The sequence below is a fragment of the Sycon ciliatum genome, chromosome 4 (assembly GCF_964019385.1).
Source record: "Sycon ciliatum chromosome 4, ocSycCili1.1, whole genome shotgun sequence".
NCBI lineage: Eukaryota > Metazoa > Porifera > Calcarea > Leucosolenida > Sycettidae > Sycon > Sycon ciliatum.
This window is the reverse complement of record NC_088646.1, coordinates 23,414,656-23,440,575: the sequence shown is the minus strand read 5'-3', so window position 1 is coordinate 23,440,575 and position 25,920 is coordinate 23,414,656. Positions and strand designations below refer to the sequence as shown.

The following is a 25,920-nucleotide window of genomic DNA, read 5'->3' as shown; positions in this document are numbered from 1 at the left end:
GCTGAGCCGTTTCTTGTTCGATTTTGACAAACAATGGCTTGTTGTTTTGCTCTCGACCTTGGCTATCCTTCTACCGTTCAGTATTTTACGGAAACGCAACGGCTCCCCCTGTTTTTTTAGCCGAACTTTGGCCAAAGTTACTGGAAAACCCGGAACTCGTTTGAAAAAATACGAACGGTGGAAGTCTTGGAACGTCTTTCGTGCGTGTGGATTCAAAAATTCAGGCAGTTTGAGCCAACCGTAATGAATCCCGTAGAGTTGAAAGTGAGTGATATTGATGGGAAAATGCGATTTGAGCACTGACCGATTGTGTGGGACAGTATATGCACGCGCCTGTCACGTGCATGATGTAGCTGGCGACGCTAGCATGCCAATCCGTGAACCCTAAAGTTGTAGCTAGCTGTACATACTCGTAGCCGGCAGTCGTAAAACCACGACTCCCTTGATCCCTGGTCGCAAGCGGAAGGCCGCACCCGGCGCGACCCCGTCTCTAGTCTCCCCTGCTCCTAGCGCGCGCCTAGGCGCTTCACTGAATCACATGTGCACGCGCAACGCACGATCGCGCGAGCGTTGCTATGGAGCGTTCGCGCATGCGCATTTCTCGCTTGCTGTTCTACAATCTTCTTCCTTTCTACAGTCCTGTGTCCTTGGACTTGGGCATTGTTTTTGGCCCGTAACATCATGCCTCCTAAGCAGCCCGCGAAGGGCAGTAAGACGCCCGCCAAGTCCCAGAAGGCGAAGCCGACTGGCTCTGGAAAGGCCAAGAAGAAGAAGTGGTCTAAGGGAAAGGTCCGTGACAAGCTCAACAACTTGGTGCTTTTCGACAAGGGAACGTACGAGAAGCTCTACAAGGAAGTCCCCAGCTACAAGCTGATCACTCCTGCTGTTGTGTCCGAGCGTCTGAAGATTCGTGGATCTCTTGCCAGACGTGCGTGCAGAGAGATGGTGGAGAAGGGGCTGATCAAGGTCGTCTCTCAGCATCACAGACAGGTCATATACACACGCGCAACCAAGGGCTCAGACTAAATGGAGGTTCTTATTCAATAAACCGTGGATCACCACCAATTTCTCACTGTGCTCATTGTGTGGATGATCGGGGTGTACGTAAGTTTGTATTTGTTGTCTTGTTGAATGTTTTTGTGACTATTGCATGCTAAATTCTATGAAGATTTGCAAATTGAAAAATTGAAAAAAATGATCGAAATGTTACAAATGTTTTATGAACTGTTTGTTCATTTTCCTGTACATGTATCTATTTTCGTGATAGTCGTGATAGTACTGTAGTGGTAGTATGTCAATGCCTTTGTGATTGACGTCTAGTGTTCACATATGTAGTAAGTAACGTTACATGGGTCGTGTCGTTCGTTGATTTTTGGTCACTGCTGTGAGTTCATGGGCAAAAAATAATTATTCAAAAATGGAGTGACTATTCAATTTCACGTCACTCATTTTCTGTCCTAAGGATTGGTCTAATAATTGGCGGACTTCAAAATTGGCTTCCTAACTTCTTATGCCTGCAGCATAACGCCATTGGTACAACTTTATTGGTTGGGCCCTGAATCTGTACAGTCAATATTTCCCTTGTGGATATGTTTTACATGTAGATTACAGAAATATGTGTATGATTCTGCAATAGAGCTTTTTCAAGGTTAGACCAACGGTCGCGTTAGATATTTTTGAATCGCTGGTGAACAGGCAAAGCCGAGTTCACGTTCACTTTGTATGGGAATGGATGCATGGAGGTGAAAGAAGCAGTAGAATGGCACTCCACTTGATGTCCGACACTTGTGTTAAATCAGCAGTTGCAAGGAAGCCCTTCCGTAGCTTGGGCGAAAAAGAACAAGCTTTACAATAGCTCCAAGCGCTGGTGGAGACGAACCTGTCACGTTTCGTATACTTTTCCATGCGTTTTGACATACGACCAGTTCACCACAATCTTGGGGTAAGCGCCGGGGCGGTGGCGGGAATGGTGTCCTTGAAAAGCTCTTTAGGAGTAACTATTCTGGATAGTACAATGCATGTTTTGAGCACACTGAGTCTTGTAATATATATATAGAAATTGTACCGTGTTTTGTGTTGTGGGTATGGTGTCTCTGTTTAGTTGAGCTGTCATGACTTGCTATCAGATAATGCCCCCTCCCGCATCCTTGTCACTGGGTAGAGTTACATGCCATTTAGCTAACACCAGTTAAATCTTCTCTCCTTTTAGTTATTTATCAGTGTCGAATTTTCATACCCTTTTGGATTTTCGCTATCTAGTTTTGTCATATTTGGCGTGGACCATTCCTCTTTCCTTGTATTGAGAAGTTTTTCTGTAGATGGCTCTAAACATGAAATTTGTCGTAGACCGTGATTTTCTTCTTCGCATTTTAGGGCGTATGGGTGTAGTTTTCCGTAATCCTGTTCATAACCAATTATGCCACATCTCGAATTGCACTGCTCTTTACATATTTACTTTGCTTCATGAAGCTGCAAGAGGCGTCCAAACTCATCTTGGATTATCCTTTCATAACCTTTGTGCAATGCTAGCCTATAGTAATTTTCCTCATGCGGCATGCGGTTCATTCCATTGTTTGTGCTGTTTTCCTCTGTTCGTTTTATTGCACTATTTTGATGTTCCGTCCCCATTTTTTCTTTGTGAGTGGGCATGTTCTGATAGCAGGTTGTGATGTTTCTGTTGTGTGTTTCGATTTGTGTAATTTATGTGGGTGTTTCTGTTGTGTGTTAACATGTTCCGATTTGTTATTTGTGTAACTTACATGTATGTGGGTGAGCAATGAACCGTAAAGCCCATTATAGTATAGTCTTTTAGTCTTGTGTCCAAGAACGTTGTTCCAAGGGGTAGCTCGGGAAGTTCTTATTTTCAGCAATCTAGCTGCGTTCTTGTAGCACGCTCTTATAAACAAATAATGCACAGTGTATTCCGAAAGCTACCAGAAAACCCACACCGCCGTTCCTAACTAAGCTTGAGGCTGTTTCTGCCTTAGGCTCCAACTTCGGAGCGAGACTACTGTAATGAGGTCCCAGGCAGAAACTTTTAGTGAATCTCCAGAGTGTGGGCGTTTTGGCCCGGGTGCTATTTTGGATGCCGTAATGTCGTGTACAAAAGCAGGTGCTTATAGGTTATTCACACTACAGGCAAATCCACGTGCACCGGAAAGTTGATTAGGCATTTTACCTGTGAACGAGAAAAGTGCAAGCGAGCTGGGGGCCCACTTTCACGATAATCGTGGCGTGCACGAGTACATTTAAACGAAAAAGCACGAAACAAGACTTGATTTTTTATGCGGCTCTTTAGAACATGATAATTATTGTATGCGTGTTTTTAAAATTTGAAATACCCATGGCTACTGGTCTTTGAAGCATTCAAAAATGCAAACGTGCCTGTCGTCAAGTGCAGCTGTGTGAATCCACACAGTCGCTTTTCTCGTATGTCACTCCCTGTAAAACGTGCAAGTGCCTGTCGTCAAGGGTGCGTAAACAACCTTTTATTGACTTGCTGTCGTGTGAATACTAGGCCTAGCCCAAATTTGCTCGGGGCGCTTCGATATTTTGCCCGATCACTTTCCATATTTTGCTAGGCATTGCCTTTCGTTTCCGATATTTTGCTCCATTTTGCTCCTGCTTTGTGGCAAAAATGGCTTCGAATGAACCGTCTACTTTGGTAAAAGTGGATGGTGACTCTGATGAGGAAAGCGAAACTTATAATGGTGTCAGTATTACGGATTTTGGAGCATGATTTCAAATTTATGTACCCCTGACAACCTGCACGAGCTATTTCAGCATGACGTTGGCCCAATGAAACCAACGAAATTTGAATAAAATTGCCAAAACACACCCGGATCCTCTGTGAATTCGATATTTTGCTCGGAATTTGCCAGCAATTTCTTTTCGTTGGAAAATTCGATATTTTGCTGGAAGAATTGCCGGCAAATTTACCTACAATTGTAGTGAATACCCCATTTCGGCCGTATAAGCCGGGGTTCGAACCATGCTTCTACGTCAACATCAAAAAGGTCTGCACTGTGCAGTGCACACTGCCACACATGTACTTTGCAGGGAGTGGCTTCTATTCAAACCATGCTTCTGTGTCACGGCGCGCTTCAAAAAATAGGCTTCTATTCGAGTCCTGTTTCTATACATGCCCTGCTTTTATACGCGACATGTACTCTTGGCGACAGTACAAAACAGGTAAATGAAATCAGACTTTATGTTCACGTCATGGCGTACTTTGTACATGTATTGTACACTACGTTAGACATAACGAGGAAGTAAATCTAACGTTTTAACGAATGATATTTCTTCGTCATAATAAGTTCTGTTGAGGCTATGAATTTTGGCCAATCGTTAAATTTGCGACTCGTTATAATATTAATAACAATGTCTTGCAGTAAAGGCCGATTCATACTTCTACATTTCGCGTACGGAAAAGTCATCGTGCGATGGCTTTCCCGTACGCGAAATAGTTGAGCTCAGATCAACTTTTTTTCCCATTGGCGTTTTAGACGGAGTTTGAAATGGCTAAAGAATCATCTGAATGTGACAAGAATATCGGCACCTAGGCGTGTACACAAGTGACAGGTGTTATCATTATTAATGAAGAGCGTAATTTTAAGATGCCCCCCCCCCCCCCCCCCCCCATTAAATACATGTACATGACATTGTCCTCTTGCAGTCTTGGTGTTACAGTATACTGGGCGGGCGTTGATACAGGCTTTTTACGGTATAACTCGATGAGTACAATACTACATGTACTAAAGAGGGATCTTACGGTATCATCTTGATGTTGTCTTTAGTGCAAACGCGGCACACCGCGTACCGAGACCTTCGGTCGGAGGAAACATGATACCGGTAATTGGCATGCACATGGTTTATTTTACTTGAGCCTGTGAACCAGGGAGTATACCACCGGGTTTATACGACTCCCTGCTGTGAACACATGTTTTTTAGTAGTCCTCATCAGGGAGACGTCAAATACCGTATATAAAGACGGCTCCCTGGTCCTCAGGCATTACATTTTGATATTAATAATTGATGGTGTGGTCACTGATTACAGTGTGGTTGTGGGTATAAACAGTACCCTCTCTTAATTTGCTGGCCAAAAATCCTATATATAGGATTTGAAAATGTGTGCCTTTTATGCCGTTGTTATTGGTCATCACGACCAATAATAACGGCATAATGGTTTTCATGGAAGTTGTAAATTTACATGTTTGAGGCATGAATGTTTACATTTTATATTCATAGGGCGATAATATTTCTGATGAATACCCATTTTCAGCAATAATAGGAAATTTGAGCATAATTGTTCAGCTGCTGTCATGGAAAGGACTGAAGCAGTGAATGTGCAGAAGAACATTGCAGGTGTGGCACAGGGTGGTTTCATGATGACATATCGCACATGCCGTCATGAAACTACCAGTTCTTTCGGAGAGATCGAAATATGTAGGTCAAAGAGAAAACTCTCAGCTGCCACCTCGAACAATTTTCAAAGTGATACAAATAGCGGTTCTTGAGTTATAGCACTCGTAATGTTGGTCCCGGGAAATTTGCGCTCAGAGCACGATGCGTGGGTCAATGACCAGGATTTTCCCTGCTTACGTCACCTGTTGACAAGGCTACACCGATTCAACTTCAAAAGCAGGTTCCCGGGAGTCTATACGAAATTTTTTAGTTTGATACGAGCAACAGGGGTGAAATGGTGGATAGAGATAGATCTCGAGCGTGAGCCCAGCGCTGGTGGGCCTTCCCCGGCTTGCAGCGCTGGGCCAGTGCATCCCATGGAGTCGGGTGTACGCTCATTGTGCTCCTCTCGCCAAGGCCTTTCCAGAATGCCCAAGATCGTGGAATTTGTCCAGTGCAAACTAAAGTTACGTCCGATTTAGGTACGGGTTTGGCGATTGCGTGGGCTTGTTTATATTTTAATCGGCCAATAAAGGGTTAAGGATAAAACAAGGTCCAATAAAATCTCAAATCCTATACCGGTATATGATTCGAAAAATAGGGCACAGGCCTTAGTAATATTGAGCAAGGAGATGAGCCCAAGATGTTAGTGTTTGAAAAAATTATCTTATTCAACTCTCGATATCTACTAAGACCACCCATTTTGAGTTGAAAATTATGACCAAAATCCTAATTATAGGATTTAGCAAATTAAGAGATAAACCAGCACCATTTTCAGTAGCCAAAATGTCCTCTTCATGCAGTAACTTCAGATAACTAACGTGTTACTTGTGTTGTTGTTGCAGCGAGGCCTGCCAGGGCCGGGAGTCGTAAATTTTTGTTGTTGTTGAGTATAAATTTTTATTATTCCCTACAGCTAGCTAGCTCTAGCTAGCTGTACAATCGTATTTACCATGTGAACACAATAATAGAAAAGGTGACAGGATCGCTTGTCTAAATACAGCATTACAGGCGCTATAATATTCGCGGGATCCGCGTTAGCATCACTTGAATGTTCAGAAACACACAAGCGCAGGCCACCACTACGATCCGTAGATCTACTTGTCGTATCAAGAGTACATATTAAACATAAGTACTCTTGGTCGTATGCCTTTATGTATACAATAAATGAGGAGGCCGAGGGTTTATGACCAATAAAATCTCCAACAACAAAATTAGTGGACAGCTGTTATTTGTGTTGCTATGACAACTCGTGTGCTGGACGAGTATTAATTTTGTTGTCATTGGTTCAATTTCTTTTACTCTTTATAGGCTATCAGATCATTTTCCTTATTCGGTCTATTTATAATCAGTATCTATAATAATGAGAGTGTGGTCTGTCTCCATGGTTACCGGTGTTCATTTCATAACTATAGCCACTTCTCCTTGTTAGACCTTATCTGGAAGGCCCATTCTTGCATATTCCGACAGCAGTCAAGGGAGCTAGCTCTCTTGTTTATGCGGACTGGGTCCGATCCTAAAAAGCTGTTTTTATGAACTGCTTTTATGAACTGTTTTTATTGGATAGGATATGATTAGGCCACACCAAGTTTTTTCATTGTTTCTCGTCACCGCGCGCGCGTACCTTTCTTGAGGATTGGACCAAAAAAAAAATCTCGCGTCCCGGTAAACACGCATAAAAAGGCGTTGCAAAAGTACGCGCGGCGTCAAATCTGGAGTGTAAAATGTGCAGAAAAAACCCAAAATGTTTTCGAGATATTTTCGAAAGTTCTATAAAAAAATTAATAATTTGTAAAAAATCACCCAAATTGGGCGAAAAATGTGACTGTTGCCATGGCCACTAAAATGGCGCTTCATGTAACAGATCTACGAGTCGTCGAGCCGTATTGCCAGAATAGCTACAGCTGTTACAGATGATTAGATTGAGCGCACGCGGTGATGATCATGTACAATGTCATTAATGACACTTGACAGATAATAATAATAATAATAATAATGTAAGCCTCAAGCTGAGATTCTTGCTTCAGCAACAACTTGTATAATAACTTTGGTTTGCTTTCTTTCCTATTTAAATAACATGCAACACTGGACTTCCTCACCAGAGGCCGGTGCAGGAGCCTGGTTTTCTGGCTGTATGTTGCGTGGTGTATAGTCTGATTTTAGGTCATAAATTGGGCCTTTGTAGTGTAAATAGCAGTTTTTGTTTTTCAAACCCTATTTTGTTTTTTTTCCGCCCGCCCGCGTTCCTTTTGAGATTTTCAGGTGACGAGAAACAATGAAATAACTTGGTGTGGCCTTATGTTGAATAAACGAGGTTTGTGTCAATGGGAGATTGACTAGGAGTTTTTACGAGTATAGAGTTGATTCTAAACTATTATAGTTATACCTTATACGTCATGTATTTACTGCTAATACGGAGGATAAGCAAGACGAAATTCGCGTTCGCAAACATTTTTCAGTTCGCGAACTTGATTGCGTATTAAAAAAGTCTTTCGCATTTTTCGTTCGCAAAAGTAGTCGGAACACAAATCGCGGATTCGTGTCAGGGCAGTCATAAATTTACCACGCTGTACTGTCTGTACGCAATGTACGTCGTGTCAACGTCATGCATGTGCGAATTCTGTCTGCTAATCCTTCTCAAAACGCGAATTCCGTCACCGAGTTCGACTTTCCTTGGAGAGCGAACGCGAACGCGAATTATTTCGTCTTGCTAATCCTCCGTAATACACTGTACTCATGATACTGGCGAATGCAGACCTTAATCGAGTCAGATTACAGGAGCTATATGTACATGTATGTGCTAAGGCTAGTACTGTAGTCTGAAGTAATATTTTCGGCCTGCAGCTAGCACTCCCCTATACTATAGTATAATGCTTTGTCGCACCCCACGTGAGTGTCTCCATGGTTTGAGCCAATCAGCGGCCTTACTGAGCGTGCAATATTCCCCAGTACACCGCCAGCCAATGTGGATGCACTGCAGTGCGATATTGCACCCCGGCGAGTGAGCGTGCAAATAACCTATAATATATATAGGCTATATTTGCACGCTCACTTCGAAGCGAGCGTGCAAATATACTGTAGTAGGTTATTTGCACGCTCGCTTCGAAGTGAGCGTGCACGCTCACTCGCCGGGGTGCAATTATCGCACTGCAGTGCATCCACATACTCATCTGGCCATTGGCTGGCGGTGTACTGGGGAATATTGCGAGTCGCTCCGCCAAGCAGTCGCTGCTGACTTGCTGCAGCACACCAAAATAATAATTGGTCGAGGACGCTGTCGCGGAAGCGAATGTGGACCCGGCTTGCGTCCGCCAAGTCAACTAACTTCACAAGCTCCGTGAGAGTCGAGACAGCAGACGCCCAAGGAGAAGACTGTCGACAGCCGATTTGAGAAACTGTCCGACGCCGCCATCGACAGCCTCGTTTCTGAGCAGAAAAACAAAAACACAGAGCAGGCAACTGACAAATGGCTCCGCTTATTCGACGAGTATTGTAAAGACACAGCCGGGACGTCGCTGTGACCTGAGTACGGTTACGGCAAGCGACCTAGCTTACATTCTGCGACATGCATACGTCGAATTCCGTCCGGAGAAAGCTGGAGTGAAGTTCTACTCTGCATCAAGCTTGCTCGGTTTCCGTTCCGCAATACATCGCAAGCTAGTCGAGTTGAAGCGGCCCATGAACGTCCACAGTGACCCAGCGTTCAAGGACGCAAACATTGCATTGAATGCTTTCCTCATGAAGCCAAAGAAAGCGGGAGAAGTCAAAGCGGTGGAGCACAAACACCCCATCAACGACGACGACATGAGCAAGCTGTCCCGCTACTTCCAGGATCTCCCGTGTATACAGCAGCTGCTCGAAAGAAGTGTTCCTCTAAAAATGAACGCGACTGGCCTGGTTGTGCTGTGTTGTATGACTGTGAAATGATAGCAGGGTTGCATGCAGCATGCTGGGGTTGCACCAGACTGTGTCAAGTGGGTGGTGACAGACTGTGTGGTGGCAGGGGTGCGATAAATGTATTACTGCGGGTTGGCCTTTGCTCACGTAATTCTGCCAATACAACACAAAGCTACTGTTCTGGAACCGGAATTCTGGCCTTCAAACGTCAGAGTTCGAGAATGGCGCTTCAAGGCTGACAGTGTAGCAACCGGTCGAGCTGCAGAGGAGCACTAAATGTTCTGTTTAAATCCTCACGCAGCCCCCTTTCAACCCTTGAACCCTCATGCACCTATCTTTCAGCCACGAAATAGTTGCCCCACTGTAAATCCCCTACAGCATGAATTAATTAAAAGTAACCTCAAAATAGGATTCCTAAATGTTTGCCATCTTCTCAACAAAAAGCATGACATTGAAGATTATATTCTTTCCCATAAAGTTGATATAATGATGCTGGCAGAGACTTTCTTAACAACCTCCGTTTCCGATGACATCCTACGCATACAGAATTACACCCTGGTCAGACGCGACAGGCCAACTCATGGCGGAGGCTTAGCAGCATATGTAAGAGATCATCTCCGAGCCCGAATTGTGAAGGCTGACACCCAGGTGGAAATGCTCATGTTAGAGGTCAGTGGGCAGCGTTCCAAGGTTCTCCTTGGTGGTGTGTACCGTCCTCCAGGCACTCCTGTGCAATTCTGGCAAGACTTGACGAATGCACTAGACACTGTCATCTCCACACTTCCCACATCACCTCTGGTCGTTGTTGGAGACTTCAATGTCGATGTAAGCTCCCGCGACAGCCCCCAGCTAAACAGCTTGCTGCACCTGTGTAATTCCTTCGACATCAAGAACCAAGTGGACAGTCCTACCAGAATTGGACCCCAAGGCAGCCAAACAACCCTGGATCTCGCTCTGGTCGGAGACGATCATGTGAACTCTTGTGTCGTAGTACCTTGTACAATCAGTGACCACTTCGCTCTGGCACTTGATTTGCGACTCGCAACGTCCTGCACACCGACCGTGCGACGTGGCCGTAACATTGCAAGAATTGATATGGGTCAATTTGCACACCACCTTCTAAATAGCGATCTAGAGAACTTCTGCTTTGCGCGGACAGAAGATGAAATGTGGGATATGTGGCTGGAGAAACTTGTCGCGGCCTTGAACACTCATGCTCCTATCCGTCTACACCGCCCAAGAGCTCCTACCCGGAAATCCTTCCCCTGGAAGACGCCAGCTCTACATGACCTAGTCCAGCGACGTGACGCGGCCCATCGACGGTGGAAAGCATCACCTGCAGACCCGGCACTACGCAATGTCTTCACTTCTGCCCGAGACGAAGCCAAGCGTATGTCACGACATCTCCGAGCCATCTACTTTAGGGACCTTCTTGCTGCTAGTCAGGCCAACGCACGAAAAACCTGGCAGACCATCAACTACCTCAGCGGTCGTAACAAGTCCTCAGTTCCACCAGCCGTCAGTGTCTCACAGCTCAGTGACCAATTCAGCGGTGTTGTGTCAGACCCAACTAGACCACTACGTCTCTCAGCCCCATTGGGTCCCACGAAGAAGGAATGCCTCGAAGAATTTGCTCCAGCAAGTGTGCAAGAGATCGCTAAGCTGCTCTCCAACATCGACGTGCGCAAAGCTGCAGGCAGCGACCAGGTTCCAGCTGCAATCCTCAAACACTGTTCTCCTGTCCTTGCACCGTCCCTCACCATACTAATCAATGCATCTCTGGCTTCTGGTGTTGTTCCTGCATCTCTGAAGATTGCGGATGTTCGTCCCCTCTTCAAGTCAGGCGACAAAGCTGTCGCTAAGAACTATAGACCAATATCGTTATTACCAATAGTTTCCAAAGTCCTAGAACGGGTAGTCCACACGAGACTCTGTAAGTTCCTCTCCGGAAATTCCTTGTTCCCCGCAAACCAGTTCGCATATCGCCCACTTCACTCCACAGAAGATGCCCTGACATTGGCTGTAGACAGATACTTGGAGGCAGCGGATCAGCAGCGCCATACAGGTCTTGTACTTGTCGATATGAGCAAGGCCTTCGATAAGGTCAAACACCAAATTTTGGTTACAGATCTATTTCAGCTTGGTATTACCTCAACGGCTCTCAGTTGGTTCATGAGCTACCTAACTGACCGCCGTCAGCGAGTCGTCCTGAGCAATGGCCAGTCGTCCGCCCTCTCTCCCTGTGAGTGTGGTGTTCCTCAGGGAAGTGTGCTGGGTCCTCTTTTGTTCTCCATCTACACAATGGAAATAGAACAGATCACAGCTCCAGCCCACTCACAGCTGTTTGCTGATGATATCCTGCTAGACGCCATCAGTCAATCCGTCGAATTCTTGAATTTCACCCTCTCCCGTTCAGTCTCCAACCTGGCCAACTTTCTGGAAGAAAGAGGCTTAATACTAAATCCCTCCAAAACCCACGTTCTAGCCCTTCATGCGTCTCGCAGGCAGCCCTTGTTACTTAACATAGAATGCAATGGAAATCCCCTAGCTCAGACCACAAATGCTCGATATCTAGGTCTACATCTCGACACCCAGCTTCGGTGGGAGACTCAAGTTGCAACTATTACACGGAAGACCTCCCAGAAACTGACGGCGCTGCGAGCCATTCGCTCCTGCTTAACTGAGCAACAAGCCCTGCTATTTTACAGATCGTTAATACTACCGGATATGTTGTATGGATCTAATGCCTTCTTCTCGGTTCTCTCTGCGCACCAACGGCATCAGCTTTCGGTCCTCGACAAGCGATGTATCCGCTGCGTTGCCAACCAGCCATTCCCCTCCCACACAGATCCCATCTACACCCGTCTAGGCCTCATCCCCATCATCCAAAACGCCCACTGTAAACTCCGCCTCCTCATGCTTCGTATCCACACCGCCAGAATTAGTAATCTCCTGTCCAAGCGCCTACGTCGCCAGACTGAAGGCGTCACTCGGATCAACGATCCAAATGCGTATGTTGTCCCTGCCACCAGGCGAGTCTCTGGTGACTGTCGGCCGCTCGTTTCTGCTGTTAAATTATGGAACGCCCTGCCCCAAGAGTTCAAGTCCCTCGCCTGCCATAGATCATTCAAGAGACTTTTAAAGGTTTATTTTTATGGTTAGCCAGCATCTAGGCTTGGACTTGGAGTCGTGACTCAACTGTGACTCAACTGTGCTTTCTTCTTCTTTATTTTTCTTTTTTTCCCTTTCTCTTTTTTCTTTTTGAGTATTTGCAGTCTGTGTTTTCTGTGTTTTTCTCTCTTTCGTGGAGGCTTGCTTGTTGTATCCTTGGCTCTCGGCCATTACTTTATCGCCATCATAATATAGGGCACCATTGCCCGTTTGGTCTACGATACAAAATAAAATTTCAACAACAACAACAACTGCACGCGGACGCGTGCAATACCGGCGTCGATATCTGCACTTACGGCTTCGCCGTTCGTGCAGATATCGGCCGGTATTCTGTCCCCGCCCCGGGGAAAATTGCGATTCCGCAGCCGCGTTTTTTTCCGCGTTTTTTGCGATTTTTTAAAAGACCGCGTTTTCCGCGATTTTCCCGCGTTTTTTGAACTTTTTTGTTGCACTACACGTACACACAGTGCACTGTACATGTTCGGTCAGCAACGTCTCATCGTGGCGGCTTTTTACTCAAATATGACGAGTGCTTACACCAGAGACTTGTAACTGATTGATTTCACTACATACTCACTGAAAATTGCCGCACATCAATATTATTCACCGCATATTTACCGCAAATTCACCGCAAATTATGCCATATTATGCCGCGTTTTTCCCCGCGTTTTTTGCGATTTTTTTCCGCAATTTTCCCCTGGGACAGGGTATTGCACTGGTCCTTGTGCAGTAATACATAGGTCTACGTACAGTCAGTGCTGTATTCCTATAAGTATGCCTACTTATCGCACCCCACGTGAGTGTCTCCATGGTTTGAGCCAATCAGCGGCCTTACTGAGCGTGCAATATTCCCCAGTACACCGCCAGCCAATGTGGATGCACTGCAGTGCGATATTGCACCCCGGCGAGTGAGCGTGCAGATATACATGTAGGTTATTTGCACGCTCACTCGCCGGGGTGCAATATCGCATGCGCACTGCAGTGCATCCATTTAATATAAAAATTCATTGCTGGCGGTGTACCATGCATGGTGTACTGGGGCCGCTCCGCCAGCCTGGAGACTGGAGTCGCTGCTGGTCGAGGACGCTGTCGCGGAAGCGAATGTGGACCCGGCTTGCGTCCGCCAAGTCAACTAACTTCACAAGCTCCGTGAGAGTCGAGACAGCAGACGCCCAAGTATTGGAGAAGACTGTCGACAGCCGATTTGAGAAACTGTCCGACGCCGCCATCGACAGCCTCGTTTCTGAGCCGAAAAACAAAAACACAGAGCAGGCAACTGACAAATGGCTCCGCTTATTCGACGAGTATTGTAAGGACACAGCCGGGACGTCGCTGTGACCTGAGTACGGTTACGGCAAGCGACCTAGCTTACATTCTGCGACATGCATACGTCGAATTCCGTCCGGAGAAAGCTGGAGTGAAGTTCTACTCTGCATCAAGCTTGCTCGGTTTCCGTTCCGCAATACATCGCAAGCTAGTCGAGTTGAAGCTGCCCATGAACGTCCACAGTGACCCAGCGTTCAAGGACGCAAACATTGCATTGAAGGCTTTCCTCATGAAGCCAAAGAAAGCGGGAGAAGTCAAAGCGGTGGAGCACAAACACCCCATCAACGACGACGACATGAGCAAGCTGTCCCGCTACTTCCAGGATCTCCCGTATAGACAGTATAGACTGCAGCTACTCGAAAGAATTGTTCCTCTAAAAATGAACGCGACTGGTTGTGCTGACTGCTGTGTTGTATGACTGACAGTCTGTGAAAATTAATGATAGCAGGGTTGCATGCAGCATGCTAGGGTTGCACCAGACTGTGTCAAGTGGGTGGTGACAGACTGTGTGGTGGCAGGGCTAGGGGTGCGATAAATGTATTACTGCACTCGGACGCGTGCCGGCGTCGATATCTGCACATCATGTACTTATAAAAATAGTGCCCTAGCCCCGCCTGGTATACAGTAAGATCGGGCGCCGAAGAACACCTCGCCGAAGAACACCCAGGCTGGAAAACCGGCAAAATTTAAGAACAGTCCAGGCTAGAATTATCAGATTTAAGAACACTAGATCTACATTGTACGTAGATCTACATTGTACATGTATGGGAGGTGAGTACATGTCATGTACACGTGTAAACATAACTGCTTTTAACTTTCATGGTATCTCAATTTTTTTCACGTCTACATGACTTCATTTTGCCCGTAAAAGAGGCCGTTACCCCGTAAAAAAAAAGCTACATGTACAGTCAGTATTAAATTTTACGACACCCACTACACGGCTGTCAAGAAGCGGCAACTTAGAAAGATGGCGTCGGTTCAAGATGGCATGGTAACCGCGCACGTGCCGTGGTCCGTGACTTGCTCATGTATGCACGCAAATGCAAGTCATAAACTCACAAAGATCGTCTTTGCATTTGGAGAAAATATCTTCGACTCTCTTTGGAGGTTGGCGAGGTTTGCCTAATCTTTACTTGATTGCGATGCCGGTATGTCCTCTCAATAATTAGAACAAAGAGAGCTGATGATCGCTTCATTGCTGAGCAGAAGTAACAATCAACTCTCCTCATGTCCTCAGTGCCAAAGGCAGACGACTGCAATTCCACAACGCTCATTTCACGATGATGGAAACAATAATCGTGTACTAGTACACACTTGGACCATTTGGTCATCCCTATTCTAGCCGCTAGTCCGTCCAGCAAGCAGATATTGACTATTACGATAAGGACAACTGCGTGAACGAGGGCTCGCCCAGCAATTACAATTCAAGTCGTGACTCCAGTCAAGAATTAGGGTCTTTACTCGAGAACTTCACAAATACAGGCCAAGGCACCCCACAAAACTGATAGATGGCACGAACGAAAGACAAATAGGCTAGACAAAGTGTCTCAAGTGATTGAAAACATCAGATCTACCAAATAAGACAGCTACAGGCGCCTAAACAACGATTCCCATACAGTAGAGAGTAGTATCAGGCAGAATGAAAGCCTTGGAAGTGCACAAATACAGCCACGACCGCCACAAAAATTGGACGACCGCCACAAAAAAATTCTCATTGCTCTACCTCCTTGAAGGGTGAAAGTTACCAGTTATCCTATAGCGATGTCAGTTTATGCCTGTTGGAACCCCCCACAGCCCGCACGAAATACCTTTCAAATAATTCCAGGATGCAATTGCAGCTCCAGACAGGAGGAAGAAGAACACCATGAAAAATAACGGCAACGATGCCCAAACTCTCGGGAAACGGCTGAAGTCTTCCTGAAGATGTTAACATTGAATAGCCATCGATTACCAGCGTGGTTTGGTGACTTTAGAACTGTTTTGAGACTTAGAACGAAGCGATATCTCAAATTTGATGGAATTGTTACCTGTCAAATGCGTGGGCGAGCAGGCCAGCTGACTGGTTATGCATGAACATGCATGAGCATGCATTGATTTTTCATGGTTCACGTGCAGAAAACTAAGTTGCCGCGATCCAAGTGCAGCTAACAGCCGTGACTAGGCACTACTACCACTAGTTTAGAAGTACACTACATTGCACTACATGTACATGTACATGTACGCGTACATGTACATGACAAACGTCATGACGTCACTCGACTCGCCGCGTGAATAAGATTATTAGGAACGGTCTGGCTAGAATCAAAAATTTAAGAACTTTCCTAGGCTGCGCTCGAGCCCCTGCGTTCTTCGGCGCCCGATCTTACTGTAGTATCCTAGCAGCGCGCTAGCGCCGCGGAGCATATTATGCATATGGCCCTGATAATTAATTTTTACAAAAAAAAAACAGTTTTTCCGACATCGAAACATTTCTCTGCATTATGAGGTTTTGCATTCCGAATTTCGGTACAGCGTTCTTCGGTCATTTGTCGAACATCAAAAAGTCGAATTTTCGCACCAACGTTTGTTTTGCAAGTCGAAAATGATGTGTTTTCATTTCGTGAGCCCCAGCATCAGCAACGTCCTATCCCGTGCTCCTTTTCTTGCTCATTCCAACGAACTTAGTCTTTGATCGCCCAAAGAGTCGAGGGCCAAACCTGCCTCCTCAGTCGCCTCAGAAAAACCAACTCCATGGCCAAGTCAAATTTTATGCGTGTCGGCATAGTCTTTTCAGCCACACAGATGACGGTGAGGACACTCCAGGCGAAAGAGAGTAGACAGGCAGTGGAGAGGAGCAATCAGAGGTAGCTGACGATGCTTTGTCGCCAAAGACGCCTGCCAAGCGATGCCGAAATAAGAAACCTCTTTGAATAAATCACGCGCTAGCGCTCTTCTACAAGAAAATGCATCGAAAAATATTTTCGGCAAAGTGAGCTTTTTCCGAACAAACACGCCGAATATCCGAATCTTCGAACTTCGTGTGCATTTTCGACCTCGCTCCCGCGTGCCGAATCTTTTTGCCGAATTTCGGAATGCAAAACCTCGCTATTTTCCCGCGGAAACAGAAACACACAGCTGCACCGTCACGCGTGCACGCGTTCATCAAGACAAGAGTCCATAAAATATGGACTTCCAACACACCCAGATCAGGTCCACGCAAAGCACGAAAAAAGGGAATCCCTCACCTGATTTCCATGGCCAGAATTTTTGGAAGTAATTGGCACTGCCGCGTCAAACAAAGCTGTAGGAAAGAGACCGAGGCCAGCCCTGATGTGTTGTGCTTTCTTCTGATCGCCAGTGATTTTACTAATGAAATAGTTTGTAGAAACGTTGAGGATGGCGGCCAATCAAAAGTCGATTGTTGATGGTATGGTGTGTGTGTGTGTTCTTTTTGGAAGAAATAGCTGAGGTCTTGTTCTAAGTACTTACTTATTAGGTGAGCTGAATATATTGGTATTTGGTTTCCGACTTGCTGGCCTAATTTCTATGTAGCACTTGGAAACTCAGCAGAAAAGACTGATCATGGGTTTCGCAGCGGCTTTTCAGATATAAAGTAAGTATTAATTAAATGTAGGTGTCATTCATTTGTGAACACGTTATTTTACACGTTATAGGCTAATACAGTAATAAGCTATTCAGACTACGGCCAACTGTGACCACGTTTCTACGACTCAGACGTGTTTGATCAGCGACTGTACAGTATCATTTGAAACACGACTGCATCACCATGGAAATTCAATTTGAGACTTGATTTTGGCCGTAGTCTGAATCGCCTATTACTTAGTATAAGGGTAGTGTTGCTTCACTCGATGTGCAGGAGTGGAAGACGCCGCACCACATGGTAAAACAGCCCGATTTAGTGGCTGGCTTTATGTATTTTGGACAATAAGAATACTAAGTGTTATGATAGTGCATGAGATATTAGAGAGGTTCAGCACAACGTAATTGCATTAGTACAAGTCGTTATCGATCTACGGAAAGTCTTAACGTATACGTACACCGCATGCGGATACGTGTTCTGCCACACGGAGTTTTCGAATCACGTAGCGGCCCTTGTCAACTCCAAAGGGGACAGTGCACGGCCTGGGGAGAGAGTCGTCCATTTATACCCCTATCCACTTACGGATCACCTCCTTTAGCAGAGCTCCATTTACGTACTCCACGTAGGCAACTTTCCGTGAGTGGATTGCAAACTCGCGAATTCATGGGTTTTTCCCGCTCACTTACGTAAGGTTGCTCAACTTTACCTAGTGCGGAACCTCTCTATTATGCATCATTTTTTGCGAGAACTATGGCAAGTTTTAAAGAACTCCATTTCCAGACAGCAACCCACTCAGCTTATGCGAGTCATCAGCAGGGTCATTGCAGATATTCGGACTGCACACACGCTGGCCTTCGCTGCGCATACTGCACTTCGTACTTCGAATACGTGAAGTGAGATTTCTCCGTCGGAGACCCCACATGCAGAGTTGCACACTCTCATGAGCTTATTTACTCTTGGTACCGAGTGAGGCACGTCAGACCTTTGCACGCTTCACTGTATGCCGATCAGCCGCTACCCACAGTGTCATCAGCAGACTTCCATTGGAAACGTGGAGCACTATAATGTAGTGAGTCTAGTGACTGCACGGTACTGCTATGCTTTCAGATCATTCATTATGCGAGGTCAATGCGGAACTTATGCTAGACTGCGAGTGTCAAGTGAACATGCCATAAAATTGCGTGGCCGACTAATCCGCACGTGACACTATCTTGGCTGATGCAGAGCGTGAGAGGGGTAAATCTGTCCCGCTCGAATAACCTGGAACATACCTGGATGTGGTGTAGTGCTGTGGTGGTACACCTCGTGCAGCTATGCGAATATCACCCTACGTACAGTGTTAGAAACATCATACCGAGAGCCCACAGCCCCTCTCAGGAGTGTGCAGCACCACGTAGATATGCTATAGGTTGTGCTGACGGCGGAAACTCACATCACGTGCCGAGGTGCCCTCCTTGTATGTGTCCATGACAGATTTAGCGAGCGAAAGAGCAGTAAGAAAAGCACTCCATGAAGAAAAGTGTACAATTGGCTGGCGGCTCTGGACTGTGGAGATACTAATACTTCGAAATAGTACACGGTCTGTGACACTGAATGATAGCTTCAGTGCATTGTTGAGAGTGTGCGTGCCCATGTTTGTGTTGGTGTGTCAATTACTTTTGTGCCCCCGCAGTAGCAAGGATCGTTTCAATCTGGCAAAGAATTGGTCGAGTTCAGCGAAGAAAACTGGTATCCTTTTTATGGTGTGTCTGTTTTCTTACGTGCCTGACCGAGAATGAGACAGGTCTTGGACACCAGTGTGCTGCAGGAATGCTTAGTTGTCTTCCTTGCAAATGCTGCTTTGGTGTACCAATAGCGTCGGTTGCATGTGTTGTGCTTGAATAATATGATGGTTTAAAAGGCACACCTGTCGAAATGGCGGAAAGTCCGTGCTACGCCTGCCCACACACGCTCTCTAAGCTGCAAAGTTACACTGTGGCGCAGAGCTCTCCTTACTACCGCCATCACCACCCGGTCGATGCATGGCTGGTTAGAAACCGTAAATGCAACTGCAGTGAAGTCTTCATTTCTTTCTTCTGAGTGAAGCGTGTTTTTGTGTACATGTACTGAAAAAATCGTCTCGCTTCTTTAAAAAGCACGCCGGAGAGTTCGGAGAGTTCAGCACGTGGATTTTATTGTTTTACAGGCGGCATGTTATGAGTAGGGTAGTTGTGAGCTTCTGTGCATGAACGTTCAGCCCGGCATGTGAACACGGTCCAGAGCAGTGTGGTTCGGCTTGTGGCGTCCATTGCACTTCTCAAGAATTTTAAACGCTCTACCAGAATGTGGATCGTGCACTCAGCAGGGTGTTCAGGTCCGAAAGCACTGGGCTAGCTATTATTGTGCAGAATGCTAGAGCGTTGTTGACGTGTGAATGCGTATTAGTGCGATGTTGGCATTGTTTACACTGTACTGCTATCGTACCTGCCGTTGTGGTATTTAAAAGTTCATGCATTCTGTCCTCTTTCCGTCCCTTCAAAGCTGGCAATCCATCTACGTAATAGGGGGTGAGCATCCTGTAGCGTTGCAGCTCAATTGGTGACGTTTTGGCAAATTGCCATCATTGGCGGAGGATGGCAATTGGCCGAAACGTCGTTGAGACTGATTGTGTACTGAATTTGCAGTGCTGAGGGAAAGAGTATGTCTGCTCAAAGGTTCTCGTTGAGTGATTATGTTATCTGTTCATAAAACGTTTTTAAAGTATGCTTCTATTTCCGCTGTGCACGTGCCGCGGGGCATTTTGTGACGGGATTTTGTTTTCTCTGAAAGATTGCTCAACGTTTTAAAAGACCTTGACTCTCCTCGCCAGCCTCTGGAACGAAGGCAACCCGAGGTGCAGTGACATCGCTTGGTAAGCGGTAGCCTTGGAACAGTTTTGGTGTGTTTGAAATGCTATTGCATACGAATGTTGCCTTTGCTGTTGTTGTTGGTTTTTTTCTGAAACCTTTTCCAACGCATTTTCTCCTGATGGCAAACGGACAAGAACCTTGGCTAGGTTGGCTAACGCCGTATCATAACGGAGTTATGTTGTAGATCCGTGCAACCTCTCACTCACATCTGAGAGTAAACTGTATAGTGCTCTGCTGAAGCTCCCACATTGCACCTTGCTGTGACAGGCTAGCTAGCTATGGTGCAAAAGCAAACTGCAATGCAGTGTAATTATTGTGCTTACTCTACTTTAAACCGGGAAATGTTTTTTTTGCGCCGGTTTTAGTTTGCGATTTGCGAGCACAGACAAATTTGCACCTGGAGATGTTTGCGATTTGGAGTCTATTTCCTCAGTTTCTTTGCTACAGTTTCTATGTTTTGCGCCGGCTTACTTTTGCAATTTAACACCCATCGCGAAAACCGCGAAAGATTCCGGATCACAAATGTTTCCGAGTTTACACTATATAACTTAGGTGATATTTGACACGGGTTGCTGCATCGTACGCAGTGGTTGGCACTGTTGTGTTGGCGCATGTTGTTGTTGTTTTCTCTGTATGAAGGTAGTTAGTACTGTTGACTTGCATGAATTTATTACAGTTTTACTACATTGTGAATGTGGCACTGCATGTTTGTGTTGTTTTAAATAGTTTTTATCCTCTTTCATTTGCACCATAGCGAGCCTGTCACAGCAAGTGCGATGTAGCAGCTTCAGCGCAGCGTTATACAGTATAAGTGTCCGTTTGTGAGCTTGTGCGCCAATGCAAACTTCATGATGGCAATTTTGCCGAACCGTTGTGAAACTTGCCAGTATGGTGGACATGAGTTGGACGGTGGCAGTGGCAGTGTTCCTGGAAGCAAGCAGTTCTGCTCTAACCTACTTTATAAGCAGCAGGGAGCCTCACCACTCCAACTATTACTTACTTCATTCGATTGCTCATTGAAATTCAATTGATCACAGTTGAACTAAGTAGCTGTTGTCTTTGCGCTTTTTTTCAGGTCGCACAATCACTGATGACCGGCAACGCCATCAGGTTTGTCTGTTGTTCATTTCACTTTTCTTTCCTGGAATGAGCTATATCCCCAGCACACGTTGTTTGTGTTACGAAACTTCTAATGCATCTGCTTTTTCTGCTACATGTACTGTCTAATTGACAGTTTTGTGTTCACGGTGTTCTTCTTCTATCTGCCTGCCTGTGTTACTGGAAGCAAGCAGTTCTGCTCTAATCTCCCTGCATGCGTGCATGCGTACCTGTTAGTGTATGTCTATCGGGACCAGTGCCGGAAGGTGCGGCTTTGAATAATCTTGTGATTTTTGAAGCAATGAAATATTGGCTATTTGGGCCCAATTTCCAAAAAATATTTCCCAGGAGGGCCCACATCCCCCACCCCCTCCCCGTCTCTTCATGGCCAACAATGTGGAATACCTTTCAACGGCGCTACTGCTTCTGATTTTCATGCTCAGAGTTGCAGCAAACTAATGTTCTACTGTTGGGCTGTTTCGATATACACGTATCTCGGTTTCCCGTCTATGTTCTTGCAGATGCCTGAGCTCACGTTTGTGGCAAATGGTCAAACAAAGCCCACCGGTGGTGCCCTTCCCCCCTTTACGCACCCAGACAAGGGTGTCTTTGAGAAGTTTAACTCAGTTAATTCGGTAAGTACTAAGTAGTAAAGGCTGCGCAAGAAATTGTTCTATTTTGTTGACGGATCTTAGTGGCAAACGAACGAAAATTGTATTGTTCTACTCGGAGTACATGCCCTCATCACTGCTGTGCACCAGTACTCAGTTCCAGGGCTTCTAGGATGCCTGAGATACTGTACGGGCCCTTGTGAGCCATCCGCAGTGGCCGAAGATCAGTCAGGAGCTTGTGTTTAGACTTTAGAGCTCCGAGTTACAGGACTGCTCAGGGCGCTCTCCTTGACCGGTGGGCAGCATGCGAAACGGTACTTCATCCTGACGGTGACAGCGAAAGAAGTAGTTCCCTTTGGTTTTGAATTGCGCTATATTCATGGGTAGCACAACGTCCGTACCAATGTCAGTCAATACATGTACCAGTGCTGATTATATCTCATGTTACGTTTTACAACGTAGAGGTAGCCACACCGGCGATATTAGAGGAATTGTGCGTTGCTCCCTACGTGGGAGCTCGCGCTTCTCCTGCCGTCTGGCGCTTGGCTGACTCACGACTCCCGTCCAGAGCACACGAGAATTCCATCAAACCTACCACCCAGGAATCCTGCAAGAAAACACAGTGTATAATTATAGTTGGGAGAATCCAGTCTGATTGTTCGTCGGCATGCGAGATCACCATACACTGCATGCCCTCATCTGTACGCCAGTGTATGACGGCCTTCACAAAGGGCCGATGCCCAATTCTGATAGCTTTGCTCTTGGCTAGCATGCTTTATCGGATCCATGGCTCAATTCACTCTGCTTTGTAAACTCTGTGTGCGTGTGTACGTGTACATATGTGCGTGCGTGTGTGTGTGTGTGTGTGTGTGTGTGTGCACGTGTGTGTGTGTGTGTGTGTGTGTGTGTTTTGCATGTCTCTCCATGCGTTCATGTCTACAAAGAACTTGCTGAGCGTCGCCAAGAAAGCAGATTGTAAGTCGTAGTTCATTTTACTAGTATAGTGCCACTGTTGTAGAGCTAGGCCTATACATTTACATTCCATGGTGGCGAAGACAAGGCCAAGCTGGCGAATTCTGCTGATCTGCAAACGAAATGCGAAATGCAAAAATTGACCAGGTGCTATGTTGCTAATGCAAGCGTGGCTACATGTACTGGTGCCCTAATGCTAGCTCTTGTTTCCGCTGCGTGGCTTAGTTGTGATTGTTTCAACCTTAGCACTTCTTAGACTTAATAGTCGGTGAGTATTGTGCTGGCTGGTCCTGTAGCAATCTTTGTTGAGTGTATTGGTCTGTGTGCTTCTTTGTCCACCTTTCCTTATTCACTCTGGACTCTTTCAGCTCACGGCTTGCGCTGCGTACAAGCATCACAGGTACGGGTTACCTCCTGCGTAATGGCGGAGACAATCACACTTCCACCCTTTGCTTGCATGCTCGTATATATGTGTGCAGACGTGCTTGTGTGTGTGTGTGTGTGTGTGTGTGTGTGTGTGTGTGTGTGTGTGTGTGTGTGTGTGTCCGTGTGTGTGTTTGAGTGTGCACGTGCGTGTGCGTGCACATGCGTGCGTGATGGTGGGGTTTGTTTGTTCCTTTGTTTTGCTGTGATTCGTCACTCAGTCTTCTTCTCTTCTCTCTTTCCTGGAACTATTGAACCTGTGTTCTCACATTTGCTGCTGCTACGGGTACTGTTGTCATTAGAGAGGTTTCGGGGTACGATTTTCCGTGCCAAAATCCGTGTGGGCGCTACAGATTTTTCCAGGCGTGCTCCGTACGATTTTTCGGCACGGAGAATCCGTGTGGACTGGCTTTCACACGAACCATGTTTCGTATGGAGATTTTGCGTCATCGGGTGCAGAAAGATTTTTCGCGTACAAATTTGGTACAAGAAACATGGATTTTCCGCGGGAAGTTTTATTTCGGTACAAATTTTCAAAATAAAAAGGCATAGCGCGGGAATGTGACGTGTTTGCGATCGTAACCTAGGCAATGACGGCAAACACATAAGTTCCGTACTCCGGAACATTTCACTTCTCGAAAACGACGTATAAAAAATCCGTAGCTCCTCTACGGATTTTGGCACGAATAATCGTACTCCGGAACCTCCCTAATGTCACTGATGCTGCTATGGCTACCGTTTCCATCGATGTGTTGCTATTGCTTCTGGCGCTGTTTCTGTGTGCTCGCTTACGTAGGCAAACAGTAGGAAACATCACTCCCTGCTCAAGACTGCATCAAGACCTAAATTAACGGCGCCCAGAGAGGGTTAGTGGCAATGCGTTCAATGCTTCAGCGGAGACATGACATTGTGCACATACATATTGTCCTTCCTCTTTTACATGAAATGCAATAAGGAAATTGTGTTTTCACGAAAAAACTGTGGTAAGAGTATGATGCATTTGGGGTAAAATTACCCATGTGTTACATGCAGACAAGCCTTCGTGGGCCGTTTACTGCTGAAGCGATCTTTCCTCGCCGGGCACTCTGCTGTCGTACTTGCTGCTACTGGTCTGCTTTGCCTCTCCGTATCTCCACAAGGGTGCACATGTCCTCTTTCGAAAGTCCTCCAAGCACATTATCCATTGCCAGCTGTCATTGCGCAGACGTCTTCAGCCATTTTTGAGTTTGTTGTTGTCCCCTGCGTTGGCTTGCTGCCGTGGCAAACAGCAACGGAGCGTGACGCCAACATGCGGCGTGCTTTTGAATGCTGCATCCAGTGCAGCTGGCATGAATGCTATCACAGTGCATTGCTTGTCATACATGTACATGTCTGCTCGATGAAATCCGATCGTGTGAGTCAAGTTTGCGCCCCGCGCCAGCTCACAGCTCTGTGTTTGCATGTTTAGGGCTGCACGTGGCCCGGCCCCGCATGCTCAACGCAAACCATCAGATTTCACTGTATTCATTGTATCTACTTTGCCGACCATGGTCACCTGGTGAAGCAATGTGAAGTCATTCGTCGCCTGTGCAACGGGGTGGCACACGCTTGCACCAGGGCCTAACGCAAACCCTGCACCACTGCTGCCTCCAGGCACACCACGCAGGCACCACTTCACACTGCTCTTTGAACAGCTGGGTAAGGTCGTGGCAAATTAGCTATAGTGTGTAGCAGTGGTAGATTTTTCTTGTGACCAGACGAGACCACGCGACGCTTGCAGACACCGGCACGAACACTGGACCAGTCAGACTCCACAACAGCTAGACGTTGCTCCTGACAAGCCTTGTTTCGTTCCAATATGATGACGGGAACTCACCAGAGGAGAGGCAGATATTGAATGAAAGGGGTTGAACTATTAGTGATGTTTTATAGAAGATATAGACGCAATGTGTGTACACTCAACTAACTATCACATCTGACAAATCAACACGCATGAAGTAGTGTAGAATGGAGGCGTTATGAGCCCTACCGACACAACTATCAGAGGTGCTAAGTCAATCACAGGGAGAAAGAGAGGTACACAGAATAGGTGACGCTAAAAACTACACTTCACAAAGTATACTGACGTGGTGACAAAGATGGGTGCAAAGTAGAAGCCGAGTGACTGCCAACAACATCATTTTGATGTTGTCTAACATCACATTTGAAAGTTGCCAACTGCACAAGACAAATACTTCACGAGCCTCGACAAATTAGCTGACGCTGGGTAGAAAGATGTGATGTGATGTGAAGAAGGATGATCTGCTGCAAGGATTATAGCGTCAGACGCCAACCCTGTAGTCAAGATTCGATACGTCGCTTTAGCATCTCACAGTTTGCCACTGCACCACCTGCTCCTTTCTACCCAACGTCAGCTAAGTTTCGAGGTTCGTGAAGTATTTGTCTTGTGCAGTTGGCAACTTTCGAATGTGACGTTAGACGTCCAAAATGATGTTGTTGGCAGTCACTCGGCTTCTACTTTGCACCCATCTTTGTCACCATGTCAGTATACTTTGTGAAGTGTAGTTTTTAG

The 25,920-nt window shown here is 46.1% G+C and overlaps 3 protein-coding genes across 3 annotated transcripts in view; all 3 read left to right on the top strand.

Annotated features, from left to right (window-relative positions):
• The first annotated feature begins 618 nt into the window (after positions 1–618).
• Positions 619–1,065, top strand: LOC135815122 (small ribosomal subunit protein eS25-like). Its single transcript, XM_065328362.1, has one exon. The coding sequence runs from the start codon at positions 682–684 to the stop codon at positions 1,024–1,026; it is 345 nt and encodes a 114-aa protein (XP_065184434.1). The 5' UTR covers positions 619–681; the 3' UTR covers positions 1,027–1,065.
• An 8,721-nt stretch (positions 1,066–9,786) lies between these two features.
• LOC135813474 (uncharacterized) lies at positions 9,787–13,204 on the top strand. The gene is made up of 2 exons (XM_065326566.1): positions 9,787–11,121; positions 13,178–13,204. Exons 1-2 carry the CDS (start codon positions 9,787–9,789, stop codon positions 13,202–13,204), a joined length of 1,362 nt encoding a protein of 453 aa, XP_065182638.1.
• A 3,818-nt stretch (positions 13,205–17,022) lies between these two features.
• Positions 17,023–25,920, top strand: part of LOC135815120 (uncharacterized) — a 27,816-nt gene continuing 18,918 nt past the window's right edge. Inside the window, exons 1-9 of the mRNA XM_065328360.1 lie at positions 17,023–17,203; positions 17,329–17,389; positions 19,050–19,105; positions 20,226–20,267; positions 21,341–21,375; positions 21,885–21,998; positions 22,919–22,949; positions 23,315–23,346; positions 24,166–24,235. Of these exons, the coding sequence (XP_065184432.1) occupies positions 17,173–17,203; positions 17,329–17,389; positions 19,050–19,105; positions 20,226–20,267; positions 21,341–21,375; positions 21,885–21,998; positions 22,919–22,949; positions 23,315–23,346; positions 24,166–24,235 (472 nt within the window). The 5' untranslated portion in view covers positions 17,023–17,172. The remainder of the gene's footprint in view (positions 17,204–17,328; positions 17,390–19,049; positions 19,106–20,225; positions 20,268–21,340; positions 21,376–21,884; positions 21,999–22,918; positions 22,950–23,314; positions 23,347–24,165; positions 24,236–25,920) is intronic.

Coding starts and splice junctions, on each gene's coding strand:
- LOC135815122 (XM_065328362.1), top strand. CDS start 682: ATGCCTCCTAAGCAGCCCGCGAAGGGCAGTAAGACGCCCGCCAAGTCC.
- LOC135813474 (XM_065326566.1), top strand. CDS start 9,787: ATGATGCTGGCAGAGACTTTCTTAACAACCTCCGTTTCCGATGACATC. Junction 11,122..13,177: donor CATCTCTGAAGATTGCGGAT/GTTCGTCCCCTC, acceptor CCCCTGGGACAG/GGTATTGCACTGGTCCTTGT.